General features: G+C 37.8%; 1 protein-coding gene across 19 annotated transcripts in view; it reads right to left on the bottom strand.

The window, feature by feature from the left end:
• Positions 1-17778, bottom strand: part of plcb4 (phospholipase C beta 4) — a 263855-nt gene that overhangs the window by 19046 nt on the left and 227031 nt on the right. For all 19 annotated transcript variants that reach the window (XM_062957597.1, XM_062957576.1, XM_008116150.3 and 16 more), the window contains 6 exons: positions 15777-15879; positions 13683-13847; positions 7036-7240; positions 5833-5921; positions 2891-3041; positions 2461-2510 (listed from right to left, as the gene is read on the bottom strand). In XM_062957597.1, coding sequence (XP_062813667.1) covers positions 2461-2510; positions 2891-3041; positions 5833-5921; positions 7036-7240; positions 13683-13847; positions 15777-15879 — 763 coding nt within the window. The remainder of the gene's footprint in view (positions 1-2460; positions 2511-2890; positions 3042-5832; positions 5922-7035; positions 7241-13682; positions 13848-15776; positions 15880-17778) is intronic.

Raw genomic sequence — 17778 nt, 5'->3', positions numbered from 1 at the left:
TTTGAAAAAAGTTACATTACAATCTTAATAAAACATTTTAAATTAGGGAGGTAGCTTAGCAAACCAAGCTGTGGTATGGAACTAACATGTGAGTCAAACACAATGCCCATAGGCCAAATCTGGTTTGCCATGTCATTTTATATGATCCACAAACTTTCAGTGCCAGGGCAACATAAGTACATTTATACAGTCTTAAGATCGAAATTTCATGCTTAAAAATAGGGGTGTGCCATAGAATCATGGGCATTCTAGATCCCTTTTTTTACAAAAGAGGATCAGGAGCAGTGACACAGTTGAAATACCTTTCCCCCCTGTAATCTTTTAGCTGTCTTTCCCCACAAAGATCTCTCAGCTGCTCCCACCCCTTATCTCATGCCGATAAGATTCAGAAGCCTATGATTTCTTCAAAGAAAAATATTTTTTTTAAAAAATGGAGCTACAAAAAGGGTATTGCTTCCATTTTCTAAAATTGATGCTCATAAATGGGGTGGGAGTGGGTGCATCTTGGAGTTGATGGTGTTCTAGATTCTGTGAAATATAGGAATGTAGGGACTTGATGTGAGCCTTAAACAGTTATTATGTGTATTATGTGTGTTCAATGTAACAGTAAGCTATCGATCAACAATAGGGCAAAAGATAGCATATCAGAAACATATATACAAAACTTCTCATTTTCAGTGAGAGAGGTTGTCATGTCATGTCAAGAAATTGCCACCTGTGATGGAGTCCTCACCTCAATGTGAGAATGAGACAAAACTTTTTTGGGGGTGGGTGGGAGGTGGGTGGGAGGATTTGAGGTTTCAGTCTATAAAAATCAAAGTATCTATATGTCTGTTTGTACTATAAAGGGTGTTTCTAAGTGGCCCTTTGTGATGTCATTGGATTGGTTGTTGCTAGATATGTCATACTGAAATATGATGTATGATTTAGATGAATGTTATGAAAGGTGTATAGATGGGGCCTAATTGGGCTGAAGACACAATTCTAAAACGATAGAAGGATGGAAAACATCTATCATTCATTTACAACTTTGGGACAACATCAGGAGAAATATTGCTATGTAAGAGGCCTTATTACAATCCAAAAGGTGTGACAAACAGTGACGCTGTTCACCCGTTATGCTCTATGGAAAGATGGTGTATGTATTTGGGAGTGCCAGATTTGCAATGGAACCCAGTATGACCACTTGCTCATTTTCTCAAGGGAAGAGAAAGGAGTGTGTTTTAGAGTCATGTTCTTAGGGAAAGAGGATGCATTTTAGCATTTTGGTGTTTTAGAAGTTTTGGTGCATTGGCAAATTGGCAAGGGAGCAGTCTGGCCTAAGAGGTGTTCTTCACAGTGGAATAATGGAGTATATGGTAATATTTGGATGCATGAGGATGACTGAATGTTTATGTGTGTGTGAATGTTGAGTAAAAATGTAATTCCTCTTTGCCTGTTTGTTAGCCAATATAACTATAGGTTGTTTGTGAATCCAATGTAGTTATACAGAATCTGTATGTCTGTATGTCTAATGTCATTCTTTGTGTAAAAGTACAAGAGTTCTGATATACCCTCGTCACAATGAAAATTGCAATAAAAAGAATTTTTGTTTAAAAAGTATTCATGACAGATGAAAGATTGGCTATTGTTAGATGGTGGCTCTTTGTGATGCCACTGCGAAAGAAAGGTGACACGTTTATGAGGGGAAGGAAGGGAGGAAGGAAAAGGAGGAAGGGAGGAAGTGGAGAGCCTTTCCACTATTGCTAGAGCATGGCCATGGAGACTTTGTGAGGTAGTCTTCTCAGAGCTGGAGAAGAGAGAAAGTAGGTGGGCAGTGGTCCCAACAACATCCGGCCAAGACCAGGAATATATGCTAATAATTTATAGAAGTCTCTGTGCAAAATTACCATATTTCCCCATGTGTAATACAGCACTGAATGTAATGCGTATCTCAAAATAGATTTGCCCTTGAATGTCATGTACCCAACAGCACAGGTAAAGCATATAGGGGAGCCAGACAGTATGAATGAGGCAACTTGGGAAGTCACACCCTCCATCATGCAGAGGCTGGTGAACTGGCCAGTCTCACATGATTCCCAAATGGTTTCATTCACAAGGCCTTGAAACATGAGGAGGAAGTTTTGAATGAGGCCAATTAGGAACCTCATGGGACTGAGCCTAGGGCAGGTAGGTAAGAGACCTTGAGGGCTGCCCAGGGGCAGGATCTGTGCTGAAGTGGCAGGAACAACTGGGTCCTTATTCAGGCGCCATGGAGCCCTGAGGTTGCTGCCACCACTGGGAACAGCCTTTTCACACACACTCCTTGTCTGGCCTCTGGGGTTCCGGGTTCCTCTGGGCCTTTTCATGAAGGTGGATTTATTTGCACATTCCATGACAATTCAATTATTTTCCCCACTGGACAATCCAACAAATTCTCCTTCCAGGTTTTAGAGAGACATGACTCTTACATAGCATTACCTTCATTTGCTTCAGATCTTCTATCTTTATTTGAGGAATAAGATCTATACCTAAAATGGGGGAGAAAGAGAAGAAAACCAAACACTTAGACACTGTTTTGATCCCAGTAATTGTAATTTTAATGGATTTTTAGTGAGACACCCAGCCCCACTCAAGAGTTATAAAACATACTATGAAGGAGGGCAAAAAGTAATTTATACTCATGATTCACAATTAACATTAGTCACAGCCCTAAATCCAAATGTTAGTGTCAACCACAGAAGACACACTAAATCAATCGCTGCAAAGTAAATCAACACTTAAATAAGTTCCATTGATGCAAAATGGGTCTACCCTAGTTGGGATTAGAAATTGGATTCAATCCAAGGTATTTCTACAAAGGAGAAGAGACATAAAACACAAGAACAAAAAGAAATAGAGGAATATTTACCTTTCTTAGGTTCCACTGCTGGCCCCACACTTGATGTGGCATTTGGTCTAAGTTCAGCGCTAGTCTGAGGAGTAACATTTGCTTTGGGATTATTAGCTTTGCCTTTCTTTTCATTCTTTGATGTGTCATTTGGAACATCAGCTATATCACTCTGGAAAAAAAGGGAGTTTTTAGAAGATCACTTGATAAATCTGGAACTAAGAGAAATGGATTCCAAGTAGTCAAAGGAAACTGGATCCAGATTTAAACAAGGAGACAATGCCTGGATTCCAAGGGCCAAATCCAGCAATGTAAAGAATAGTCATGCTTTTTCTTTTCACTGTTGAAAAAGTAGTCAATTATTATGAGATTTTTCCTACTTTTATCCTTTGCAAAAACTTCATTGTGCAAGAGACACTGCAATAACTATGGTAATCTTGCCCAATGGGGAGAAATAACAGTGTGAAGATTTGGTGCAACACATTCACGGGTATTCACTTTACATTATTAATATTACACATGGGAGGAAATTACCATTCTTTATGTCTTGGGCCACCAATAGATTTCCTGATTTTTTAAAAAAAAAAAACCTCACCAATTTTGATGAAATTCTGTTTCTGGGAACATGATAATTCTATATGAAAAACATGCTTTTTTCACATACACACACATTTAACAGAAAAGCCACAGATATTTCTGCACAGAACAATCTCCTAATGCACTTTGGGATGTGTGAATACTAGGCAAATGAAGAAACATTTGCTTTCTTCTGCAGTGGGACGATATCACCCTCCTTCACATGCAAGAACAAACTATTCAAATATTTGCATGCCTAATAGATATTGTAAAGGGCAATCAAAACAATATTATCTAAAGTAGCACTATCCTTCAGTGCATAACCTAATGACTATTTTTAGGAGACTCGGGACAAAATACCTGGCAATATTTACAACAAACAGTTTTATACTTAAGCTGATGAAACAAAGCTACTGCTGATACAAAGGAACTAATGCTTTTTAGAATACTGCTGTGCTATCCAAAGAAATGTTATCTCAAAAATTGCAGTATTTTAGATATCTTTGTTCCAATGCCCAAGAATGGAGTAGAAAAATTATGTGTGTGTCTAACAGAGATCACCACTGGCGATTCTGTTGTACTGTAACATACATACTAACTGTGATATCAGATTTCCTTTTTTCCAGCAAATACATAGTTAGAATCGTATCATTCACAAGGAATGAGCATTAACAGCTTTAAGGGAATTTCCATTATTTATAGAAATGAGGGAGTAGGGGTGGGGGGGGGGAGGAGAGACACTTTAATGGGAGCTCATTATACCCAATGGCATGCATTTACACCAGGGTTCTCAATCTGTGTATCCCCAGATGTTTTGGCCTACAACTCCCAGAAATCCCTGCAGTTTACAGTTTACCAGCTGTTAGTATTTCTGGGAGTTGAAGGTCAAAACATCTGGGGACCCACAGGTTGAGAATCACTGATTTACATGGACAGGAGACCCCAGGGAGTGTAGTAGCCTGGGTGTGGATTGCACTGCTTGATTCCACCCTGCTGATGTAACAGGACGAAGTCCTGACCATCTAGTGGAGCCAAACTCAGCTTGTTCCTATTGAACCACCACTCTGTTACCATTGTACTGTGGTCATGGAGCTCCAAAGAGCTCTTGACCATCCCATTTTTGACATTTGCAAAGGTGCCAGCATGACTTAAAAGGGAGAGGGTGGGTGTGATACCCCTTCCCCTCTCTGAGTCATACTGGCACCCTTGTGAAGGTCAACAATGGCACCTAGGGAGCTCCATGGTCATTGTGGGATGGCCAGAAAACCACCGAGCTTGGTGTCATCATCCTGTTCCACAGCACAAAATCCAGAAAAAGTGGGATGGTCACGTGAACAGTGAGGCCAGCTCCAATTCAGAATTCTTTTACATTACCCCAAAGCTCTGGAACTGGTAAGGACAAACTTTGGCCCATGCCAGTTCCTAACAGCCGGTAAGCTGGCTGGGTTTTCTGGGAGTTATAGTCCAAAACACCTGAATTGCTGAAGTTTGCCCATGCCTGATCTAGAACACTCCCAACTTTGCCTAATGCAAAACCATTTTAAGTAGCCTTGTCCTGTCTTGGGAGACCTTGTGGACACCATGAGGCTGATTCTCATCCTCCCCGGTTTAAATTCTAAGTGGCTTAATGGATGAACACTGGATATTGGGAGACTATAACTGGTTCAAAAAAGGTTCCAGATGTGAACATGCCCTCTGCAATGCTGCCATGACATCTTTTGAGCTGATTGTAGTTGATTTTACAACACTGGCAACAGAAGGGAGAGCTGAAAAGTAGGTCAGACTCGCAGTTCCATGATGCCAGATAAAACAATTTCTGTCTCCTAAATTTTATAACCAAACACAGAGGAATACTGGGTGGAATTTTGTAGGGGAACTATTTGGTCTTCTCTGGCCTCAGAATCCTGCATGGTGTCAATGTGGATGTGTATGCTTGTGTTTATGTTTGCATGTGTGCAGGGGAGAATTGACTAGAATGGATATCTTGGTAGAGTGTAGCCAGCTAAATACAGAAGCACTGCATACTGCAGGTCTCTAAGGAGGATACACACTTTTCAGTGAAACTATGGCATCTAAGTCTAAGAGAAAGAGAGAGAGAGAGAGAGAGAGACGGAGGAAAAGCTCAGGAACCTACAGATTACAAAACACATATTTATTTATATACTGTTGCATCACAGATAGGAAATAGACTTGATTACATACTACCCCAGCCCAGCTGATGATAAAAATATATAGATCAAAACTAGTCATGATGGAGCCTATCCAAAGTTAATAAAGAATAAAAGATGGTTAATCTTATCAGCTCTTTCCGTCTTTCAAGTCTACTAGAAGAGGGCTTAGGTAAAAAATGCAAATTACTTTCTTATCCACATTTAATGACTACTTACTGTTTCAATCCCCATAGCTCTCATCTGGTCTGCTCTTTTCTCCATGACAGATAAAAATTTCTTGGGATCTGACAAAGCATCCACAATGTCTAAGGGAAATTGAAGTACATAGTCAAAATAATTACTTGTTACTTCAGGTCCTTCCACAATTTTATCATAGACATTTTTACAGAGAGCTTGCGCTTATTTTTGTAAGATATTACCCATCATAGGTTAATAATTTTGGAAAGCCATTGTGAACTTTACAAGAGATACAGAAATGTGTGATAGCCTATGCCATCAAGAGCTCTGACTTGGATGTGATGATTCCAGAAAAGAAGGCACTAGGGGGAATATATATCTATAACTATATATATCAAATGTTTCTTCGGTTCTGGACAACTTAGAAACATCTTTGCCTCTAGACTACCGGTCAAGTCCCCCCCTCTTCCTCTACTTTAGTGATGCATATGTATGCACACGTCTTGGAACTATAACTGTACCTTTAAAAGCTTTGTTCTGGGCCTATTCATTTGCTTAGCTTGAAGCAACACCTTCAGATCCTCTCAGTGGCAAAATAGTAGAAGTGGATGGTATTGCTTCACCCATCCACCAGTAAGCCAATGTAATAAGCTTGCCCTTCTGGCAAAAGATGTGAGCATCTACATCTCAGGGCTTGAGAAAGAGTGAGCTATGGACTATTTAGGGTTATTGATAGTTGACAATGCTCAAGCCTTATTTGCAGTAGTTTTCTTTGGCATTTATTTAAGATAGGAGGTGGATTTTGATTTGAAAACTGGGTCTCACAAACAGTAACACATAGATTCTTAAATACTAAGTGAATTGCACTTAAATGTTGCTAAAATCCATGCGATTTAAGAGCACAAGTAGTGTGTTTGGTCATAAGAATTCCAAAATTCTAATACTGAAGCAATATTTTGAGTTACTCATGAGTACCATTTTATGTTGGTTTCAATGGGAATTTGAAATTCCTTTGGTTGCTTTTGCAACTATCACAATTCTCAACTCGAATAATTTTTTAAACTTCCCATTACACTCTGATTACTGGTCAGTCTAAAAGTAAAATACATAAGTACATTTATTTATGTGGAATAAATGTTTATTCATCCTTAATCTTCAGGAATATGGAAAATGTCTGAATTACCATCTTAATTTTTTCATAGTAAATTCCTTAGAATTAAAAAGAACAATTCAGATGTTTACCTCCAAACCCATCTGGTACATATGTTTTGAGTACAATGTTGCAGAAGATTGTTGGCAGAGATAATGGTTTGTTGCCTTCATTTCGAAGAGAAATGTGTCTATAACCTGCCTGAAGACCATCTAGAGGTAATATCCTTTGGCCAATCAGTTTGTTGTTGTCATCATAAACGGCTATTCTCAAAACCGCAAGATCTGGTAGAATAACCTAAGAAAACCAAGAACAAAATGGCAATTGATATTCACAATACAATAGATTCAGTAGGGGAAGGAATCCAGGAACCATATCCTTGGTTGCTTTTTAACAGTGTCATGCCTGAGAAGTACTATCTGGTTATATCTCTACAACAATATTCAAAACCATTCCAGGAGTATATTTAACACTCTTTATGTTCATTTTATCTAAAACCTACAGCAGATAGTAAATAATCACAAAAGAATGAGCCCATCAGAAAATCTGCTAAATTACAGTTAATTGATCTAACACCCAGGAATAAATTTCTGCCGGTAGGGTAGCAGAATCCAATAGGAATGCCCAATCCCAGTCCTCGCCCACATGCATTCTTGAAACTCCCCAGAGCTGCTTTTCCAGCGGCATGTTGGATTCAGACATGGAGTTCTAATTCTAAAAATGGAAACTAAAAAAAAATGTGGAAGAAAAAAGCCAATTGGCCTAAAGAAGTAAACAAACATGGAGTGTTTATTTTTTGGAAATGAATAATAATTTTCCAAACTGGAGTTTATTTTAGCTGGACAATATTGTCCACATTTACATTTTATATATTATCCCTATTGGCATAATTTTGCTTTCTTTGAGTTCATATCCACTCTATTCCCAGTAATATCTATATTCTCTGGCCATGAAGTACAGTTGGAATGTACACAATGGTGACAACATAACCTGTGATGAATGAACACATTTCTGACTTTCTCATATACTATATAAATACACTAGACAAAACAATTCTGTTGGAATTGTATATCAGAAAAGGTATTTTTCTGATCATCATATACTGACTGAATGGACGAGGCCATTTATCAAGAAGTTTGAGTCCTGATGGTAGTTGGAAAACTAGTCTCACCACTACGGAAATGGCTAGTACTCCCCATTCCCACCCCTCGAAAAAGAGGTAAGTGAAGTAGAAGATCTATTATTCCTTCTCTACAAACACATATAACTAACCAAAGCAATCCTGGAATCTTAATAGAAAACTCACTAAAAGTTAAATACAATATCACCATTCTCAGCACCCAAGAAAACAAGGATCTAGAAGACATGAACAGGGAAATCTCCAGAATTCCTATTTTAGAAGATAGCCCCATGAAACCAATCACCCCAAAAACTTCAGCAGGGTGTACCGTTCTCCCACCATAATTGTAAATGAAAATTCATGGAAAGTCTATATTAAACTCTTTCAGAAAGAAGAGAAAAATATTTAATGTTCAAGTGTATATGAGAGCAATACCACCCCAGGAGGTATTTGTAGTATCTTCCTTTCACAAAGTGCTTCTGCAAAGACATAAGACTCAAATTTGCATTGACTAGAAATGTTGCACAAATTTTACCCATCAAGACATTGTTTTGAAAAGCTGCCCAAGGTTGCTATTTCCTTGGATAGGTGTGTTACAATGTTTATAGATTGCGATGGCTGCCCTCTTTTTCATATCTTGCAATAAGGCAATATATTCGCATATTGGATCTGAGTAACTTTTTCTTGCATTAATAAAAAATAAAGAGGGCTTCCTTTTTTTGATATGGGCCTTGTCATCAATGCAAAAAGGTAGGTCCTTTAGGTGTCACTGTGTCACACCTTTTCTCTTGGCTGTACATATTTTGGAAATAATGAACATCTTAAAATGTGTAGAAGGCAGAGTAGACCATAGAGTATACAATCAGGTCACTTTGCCCTGATGAAAGATGCAAATAATTTTGTTACCTAATGAAAATTCTGTTTTTGACATTGCAGAAACAGTCTTGGAAACATTTGTTTAAATAATCTTGGCTAAGTTTGATTGAATATTCTCAAACAACTTGCAAAAGCTCCTAGCAATATATCTAATTGATGGAAGATGTAATTGCTCTCTGATGATAGGCTATTCCAAAGAACCATGTGTATCAGTGTGATGACATAAGAACTGCTTTGTTTTTTTCTCCTTCCCAAGCATTTTCACTCTCTAGGAAATTGGAACAGAAATATGTATAATATGGACCACTTGGCTATGGGAATCTTTGGATCCTTTGATGCTAAGAATGTGATGATTGTATAGTTCAACTAAGATGCAAAAAGGGGCCAGAAGAGGAAAAATAACCTATTCTAACTACAATCTATCAAATATTTCTTAGTAAAAAGATCATTTGCTGATGATCAGTCCAGTCTGTACTGGCATCAAAGCTATTCTGCGTTCAAACATATAAATATGACTTCTATCACTGGAATATTTAAATACCTTAGTTGTAGGGTTTTACATATTGCTTTGTCTAAATGATCAATGTGTTTTTTCCCAAGACATTGTCTGTCCTTACCATTAAATCCGGTATTTCAGGGAAAATTTTTTTTTTGAGAACAAGATAAATGGATCTGAATGTTGACTTAGCAGTCCTAACTAGCATTATCCACTTGATTTCTGATAATTGTTGTTTGTGAAGACAAGCTGCAAGGCTCTATAAATCAGGAGAGAAGAACCCAGCCAATCAGGGAAAGATGGTTACCTATCTATTTGGCTATGACAAACCCCTCTTCACTTATTGAGGAATAGGAAATTTGTTATGAAAAAGAGATTCCAATTCCTATTGTCTATCCCAAATGGGTATAATCTATTGTGGGAAAGGCTGTGATCCATTCCTTCCCCAGATCACCGGGGGGGGGGGGGGAGGATTTCCAGGTTGTCTTGCAGAGTAAATGAAACTGTATTCAAAACTTCTGTGCTACAACGATTAATGTGACTTCATGTACATTTGTGTGCAACTGCAAGCTATTATCTTTCAATTATCAAGGCTACATGAATGGCAGTCTTGAAGAGACAAATGCATTAAATGGGAATAGATCCTTCAGTATTTTGAACAGCAGTACAGGTAGAACAAAACCACACCTCCTTTCTACCCAACTAGTTCGTATGACCAATTATAAAGACTACAAATATCTCCCTCCAGATATTTAAAATTACATGCTATCAATAAAATATAAAGGATCAGAAAATGTTGATCATGAATGCTAGTGTTAGGCAGTACACCAGTATTCATGCATTTATTTAGCAACAACAAATTTAAAAAAAGGTTTAAGAAGAAAGCAGCTGGGCAGTGGTCTTATCAAAATATAAAAATTGGTTTCTTTTAAAATCTATCTTATGTATGAAAACAGTCATGTATGATAGCTGGCAATGGAAAAATAAGATAATGAAGATTCTTAAGAGACAATGATTGAAAACGCTCAAGTCATAGACGTGAAAGATGTTGGGTTTGTTTAGTTATTAAAACAGAGTAAGATGGCTCTTATTGTAGGCCACCCACTGTGTGTTATATGCAGTAGTGTTAATGACAGTCTAAACCGCTGCTTGAACCATTGCAATCTTCACGGGCTTTCATGAGATCAAGGTGTTAGTTTATCCAACTTCATTTCCATTTATTTTCTTAGTTATAAAACTAATGACTCATTCAAAAATATAGAGACCAGCATGCATCATTAAGTACAATGAGACTGACTGAATGTACACATTAAAATATAGTATTGTGACTTACCAATACCTCACAGTGGAATGACAACATACAATATGCATTACAACAGTAGTTTAACTTCTCAAAAAGAACAGGAGGACAATAAAACACAACTCACATATTACCTGCTAAAAGTCTGCATAATGTTTGCACCCCAATGAGAGGTTTCATGAAGCGAAAACCTACTTCTTCACAGGGTTTATATAGTTCACAAGCTATAGGACTCTGGTGTGATCATTTTATGCTGTCTTCCAAAACGATCATAGAGCAAATATCTGTCATGTGAAATTTGTGCCAAACCAGGACACTGGTCAAACTTTGTCATTACAATATGGACAAAATTAAAAAAGGGCAGGGTTACTAGGCAAAAAGAACCCATGGGGCTAAGGAGCAGGTAATCATTCTGTATTCTGGACAACAGAACAAGTGAAAGATAAGAGACACTGTCAAAGACGGCACCACTAACGCACATACTTTGGATGAAACTCCAATTGACTAAAAAATAAAAATAGAATGGGATTTTTAAAAATTAGACACCACAGATTGCAACTGAGGGTGAATTTACATATGTAGCTCCCTCTGCAGTATTTCTTTTGTGAAAGATTGTATGCATGTACCAAATATGATACAATTAATGTCTGTACATCTTCTCTCCCATCATATTTTATTAAGAATGGGGCAGGAATGAAATAGTAGATTCCTGAAGCATTGCCTCTTATAAGAGAGACTTGCACAAATTTAAACAGCAGAATAAAAAAACAAGTTGAACCCAGAAGGAAGGAAGAAGAGTTAAAAGTTCCAAAAGAATGGAAAGTTCTCAAAATTCTTGAGTTCATCTGGTACAAAAGAGGTCTTCAGACTGAATTTCTGGGAATAGAATTGCAAAGGGAGAACACCATCACTTTAAATGCCCTCTTTTGTAATCACCCGCCTTTTTTCATTTTGTATAATAAGCACCCATATGTGGCCTTCAGATGGACCACAAGGTCTACCTAGGTGAATACAGGAAGACAGTCTATTTCTGTTAACTGTCATTAAATACTTTCAGACTTCAAAGGTTAAAACCAGCACTGGAAACCAATGCAGATAGCAAAGCACTGGCATAATGTGGTCATACTGACCAGGTTTAGGTAGCAGATTAACAACTTATTTTGCAAAGCATTGATGTTCTGGGGCATTTTTTTTAGAAAACAGCCCTTCATTATTCATGCGCTGATAATCGTGCATACCTTGGATGGTTGGTGTATCTGTCCTGGCAGGATTGCAGTTGTGTACCAACCTAGACCGATAAAAGCCACTCTGTTGAGCTGATAAAAAGCACCTTTAACTATTGGCCATGGTTCTAGTGACAATGAGAAACATAGAAGTACTGCTAAATTATTAACCCAACCCTTCAGGGGAAATGTAGTTCTTTCTGAGAGAGACTAAACACCACTTAACTGGACAGTCAAACTGTGCACAGCTATCTCAATTTTGTCTAGAATGAGTCTTGGTTAATTGGACTTCATTCAGTCAATTAACCTACCCAAGCAGTAGTTCATAGCTTCAACAGCCTCATGTGTATTAGATGAAAAGGAGAGCTAGAGCTATGTAATATTTGTACTGGTGACATAATACCCAGATATAATCACATAATCACTTTCCAGTGATTGCATTAAGTTAAAAAAAATAGGATAGAAAAGAGTCTTGAGCCATGGGAAATAATAATAATTCCTAACACTACCATTTGGATTCAGCCATTTAATCAGCAACAGAACTGATGCCAATCCAGTACTTCCTTCTACCAACTATGTCTGATAAGGTTGAACGAGATCCATAATGACTAACAATTGAGTATTCTTTCTTATCTCCTCTGGCACAGACTAATTGCAAAGGAAAAGACCATTTCTTTTCCAAATCCAGAGCTGAAATCAGATGAAAATGGATCTTTACCAAACAGTTTTAACCAGGAGTTGATCAGTAACAACTCACTCAAGCATGTCACTTGGAAAAGGGATGTCAGTAGGTCCGCTTCAAAATGAGAACAGCTATACAGGGTGTGGGTAGAAACCTTTCTCCTTCTGAGGTTCAAAATCAGTACCACCACAACCACCAGCCATATTTGGCCTGAAGTGTGCTTCTACTGCCACAGGGTGGTACCACTATATTTTTGCATACTTAATCCAGGCTTGAATTGGTAAAAAGTACTTTAATGCTATAGTGCTATGGCATCTCCTTTTTTTCTGCACAGAAATATTGCAGTTTTCAACCACTAAGAAGAGAACGTTTTGTAAAAGTGTCATATGTAAGCTCACCCTGGGAAGCAATCTTTCAAAATATATTTACTGGAAGGTGTCTACTACTTTATTTGGTGAAAGAGAGAAAGAGAGGTAAAAAAAAGTACATGATGCACACAGGACGAGGGCACCAGCCTCAGAAGTGGAGGCAGCACCCTCCTGACTTAATCCATGTAATGACATTGACCTTAGCTTTGGTTGCAGCGTCTCACCTGCCCTCTTGGCTGAAGGAACAGTGCAAGATAGCAGCCACTGCCAGGGCAGGGAAGGAGTTGTAATCTCCCAGGTAGGTAGAGGATCACCAGCTGGAGCTCATTCTGAGCAGACTGCATACCTGGAACACAGGCATAGCCACGAACGAAGTGGGTTCCTCCAAGGGGGAGGAGGAGGAAGCAAGAAGAGGAAAAAGCCAAACAGAACAAAATAAAAATCATGTGATAACTACAGGACTTTCTCTCTTCTTAAAAAAAACAAAAACACCCTACGGTTAAACCAGCCTTAGGTCATGACAAAATGTGTACCATGGTGTAAGCCCTAGGAAGGAATGGCCCACATTAGTAAGACCCTAAATAAACTATGTTCAGGTAAGTGGGCATACTGAAGCAAAGTATTATCCACGCTAAGGCTGCAAAGCATAAGCACACTTTTGAAATGCATCATACCTTTCGGAATACAAATGATTCTTCATTGTAAACAGGATTCAAACCATTGTTCATCACCATCCGTGTTCGGAATTCTTTACGTATAGTGTCGGTGGGAAGGCCATACATATCCACTTCTACGTAAGTACCAATTTTTTTGTCTGATAAGAACTGTCCAGATATTACCTTTAAACAAAAGTATAAAAAATACCATACACTGGTCAGATGAAAAGTACTGAGTGGACAGCAAAACCTCATACAAAGACACCACATCCATGCCATTCTAAGGGGCAACATGGAAAATACCTTCATGAGAGCATCCTGTGCTTCCCCTTTTCTATATTCAACAAGGTATTTTAACAGCCCCTTTCAAGCATTCTGAAAGGAAAATATCTCTACTACTAGGGAGGTGAATGGGATGTCCATCTAACTTTGCCTTTTCTGTCTCATTTTTCATGCACATTTTATATAGAAAATGATTGTCTACAGTGGGAAGTCTCCACTACTATTGGAGGCTTTCTATGGACCTTATCACATTAACCTATGGATTCGCCACACATCATGGTGAATCCGTGGGGGCCTGCCAGAGGGAGTGGGAAACCTGTTGCCCCTAGCCCTGGATTGCTTGACTTACTGCTGGCCCTATCTCACGGGGAAGCGTCCACTGCCCGGTTCCCCCCATTGTTGGAAATGCAACATTGTCGTACACTGGTTCCTCTCCCCTTTTGCCATGGAGTCCATCCCACTTCCAGCAGGGCTCCATGGCAAAAGGGGAGAGCAAGCAGTGTACGACAACGCCATGGCAACACGGGAGGGTTCCTATGTTGCATTTGCAACAATTGGGGGGGGGGGGGAACCGGGCAGTGGAAACTTCCCCCCATGAAATGGGGTCAACGGTAAGTTGGGCAGTTCAGGGCATGGGGCAACAGGTTCCCCATTCCCTCTGAAGAGCCCCCATGGATTCACCACAATGTGCGAAATTAGCTCATTTGATTAGGTCATATGTGACTCCTTTCTGGAAAATCTAAGCCCACCCGCAAATATTCTGTGGGAGCATATAGACACTATAGAATTAATGCCGTTTGAGAGTCATTGAATTGCCACAGATCAACGCCACAAAAATGGGATTTTTAGTTTTGTGAGGCTCCAGCAATTTCTGGTATAGAAGGCTAAAGACCTTATAAAACTATAGTTCCCATGTTTCCATAGCATTGAACCATGACAGTTAAAGTCATATCAGACTGCATTAATTCTACAGTATAAATGCAGTACTAGTGACTTCTCTCTGGAAAATCTGAGCCCACCCTCAAATATTCTGCAGTTCTGTGCATATCTAATAGTAAGTCAAACCCACTGTGTTTGATAGAGTTTACTTTGAAATAAGTACGAACCTGAAGATCCCCACTTGAAATTGTGTGATGGACTTTGAAAGAACAAGAAAGGAGGGGTCACAGCAAATCCCACTAAACATGAACACATAAAACTGTTTTATATTAAACTAGACTATGAACCCACTTAGTCTAGCATGACCACTTTTGCATGACAAGAACAATCCAATGTTTCAGATCTTTCTGTCTTTCTTCCTGAAATTCTTGGAACAGTGCATATCAGGGGCTATACCTGACATGTGTTGTATGTGAAGTTTGTTCTCTGACTCTGAGATGTAACCCTTTGAAATGAAGGAGGGGTGAGAATTTATTTAGGTTTACTGTTGATCAATAAATTAATCACCTCCTTTTTCTGAAATGTTTGTCATCTTGAACACTTAAAAGGCAGGCAGGTACAACATGGCAGTTTCAATGCTGGGATTTAGGAAATCTGAATTTAAGAAATCTGTTAAATTCAACTAATGCATGACTTGTTTTTCAAGAATTTGGCATGTAACCACTCTTTCCCCCACACTCATAGTTGAAATAGAGAAAATGTGAGTTTTAGAAATTTAGATGCAAAAGGGAGCAAAGCAAACATTTTCTCCTATTCTCAATTAAATTAACTCCATCCATTTTTGTCAAGTAGTGTATCTTTTTTAACATAGCTTATTTTGCACTGGGTTGTTATATATATATATATATATATATATATATATATATATATATTGGTACATATGCTTCCTACCTGTACTGAACAAGTTGCTGCAATTACACCATCTACAGGAGTTTCAGAGAAAGGATCAAATGTCCGATCAGGTCTCCTCATAAAATCTGGTTTAAGAAGAAACCTTAAAATAAAAGACAACATTATCATAGTGGGTATCATCTTGGGAGCTTGGGAGGCTGGGAATGAATAAAAATGAATAAAGAAATACTATTTTATTTTTATTCTTTTCAAAAATACTAATTTGACTTGATTTCTTTTATTATCACTCTGAAATGCAACTTGAGTGGATTGGGATATATAAAATGGGCTGTATATTGATAATTGTGAGCCTGAAAATGCATTGCACAGTTATTTGTTTTCAAACCATACAATTTAGGATAAACATTCAAAATCAATGCATTGAACCCACTGGATCATGGAAAATAATAATTAAAAAAACATGACAACTAGTATAAATAAGTCATTTTTATCATCCTTGAATCTTTTCAGACATTTCTTTCCATAATCTAAACTCAGACATACACTCCATTTGTGAGATTTCCAAATAGAATAACTAGCTCAATCTCCACATTTAGGGCTCATGCTTGTATCAGCATCTTATGAAATGTTCTGTGCATTAGAGGTTATGGATATATCGATTAGCTTCCAGGCAAAGTACAAAATTATACATGGTTCAGGTTGCATTTACCTGGAGGATTACCTCCTCTCATATAACCTGCATTATACACTTAAGTCCTCTTGGGAGGAGGGGGGGTGCTGACTCCAATCAGCCTGAACCCAACTGACAGCCGTCACCCAGAAGATATTTTCATCAGCCATCCCAATATTGTGGAATGACCTGCCAGAAGAGCTCTGACAGGTGAATGAGCTGTTGGAATCTCAACCACAATTAAAGACCTATCTTTTCCAGCAGGCCTATCCAGTAAATTTTACACTATTACATTTAAATGTTATTAGTATTGGTGTTTCCATTTTTGTTCTATATTTTTAATATATGTATTTTATGGTTCTTTGTATTATGTATTTTAGCAATGTTTTACCATGTTTTGAGTTATGAGGAGAGGTAGGTAGCAAATAAATTATTATATGGGTACAATGGACATGGATAATTAAATGAGAAGGAATGTGCATGCATGCATGAACAAAAGTGAAGTGAACTATTAATAACTTGTCTGCAATCTGTTTTTCTAAAATGTAATGGTTTAGATAAATCGTATATAGATTTATACTTCAGTATACCTACTGTATGTCTTCTCCCAACATGGTGTGTAGAGAATGAAATCTGTAGTTCTAGTTGCTGCTGTTTTTATTGTTGTTATTTTTAACCTTTTATATGCTGCCTTGATAAGGACTCAAGGCAGGTTACACATTAAAAGGTACAACATCAAAAAGTCATCATTAAAACAGAATGAATTTATTATTACAGTAGAGTCTCACTTATCCAAGCTTCACTTATCCAAGGTTCTGTATTATCCAAGGCAGTCTGTCTTTTAGGAGTCATTGTTTTTGTAGTAAATGTTGCAATGTTTTGGTGCTAAATTTGTAAATACAGTAATTACTACATAACATTACTGTGTATTGAACTGGTTTTTCTGTCAATTTCTTGTAAAACATGATGTTTTGGTGCATAATTTGTAAAATCATAATGTAATTTTATGTTTAATAGGCTTTTTTTTAATCCCTCCTTATTATCCAAGATTTTCGCTGATCCAATGTTCTGCCGGCCTGTTTATCTTGGATAAGTGAGACTCTACTGTATCATTATCATTTATATTGGGCCTTTCTCCCCAAAAAGTGCCTAACAGCATATTTAAAACAATGCAAATTAAAAACTATACCAAGCATGAATTAAATTATAATTATAAGATTGAAAAACAATTAAACAATTATAAAGTTGAAATATTGGACATCAAAATATTACAAAATTATAACACCATATACAAATTTTAAAAATATCACTGCAAGCATTAAACTGACCTAGTCAGTTTGTAAAAGCCCCATGTCATATAATGTTTCACCT

This window comes from Anolis carolinensis, chromosome 1 (assembly GCF_035594765.1).
Source record: "Anolis carolinensis isolate JA03-04 chromosome 1, rAnoCar3.1.pri, whole genome shotgun sequence".
Lineage (NCBI taxonomy): Eukaryota > Metazoa > Chordata > Lepidosauria > Squamata > Dactyloidae > Anolis > Anolis carolinensis.
Note: the sequence above shows the minus strand (reverse complement) of the source record. Positions and strands in the feature narration are given on the sequence as shown.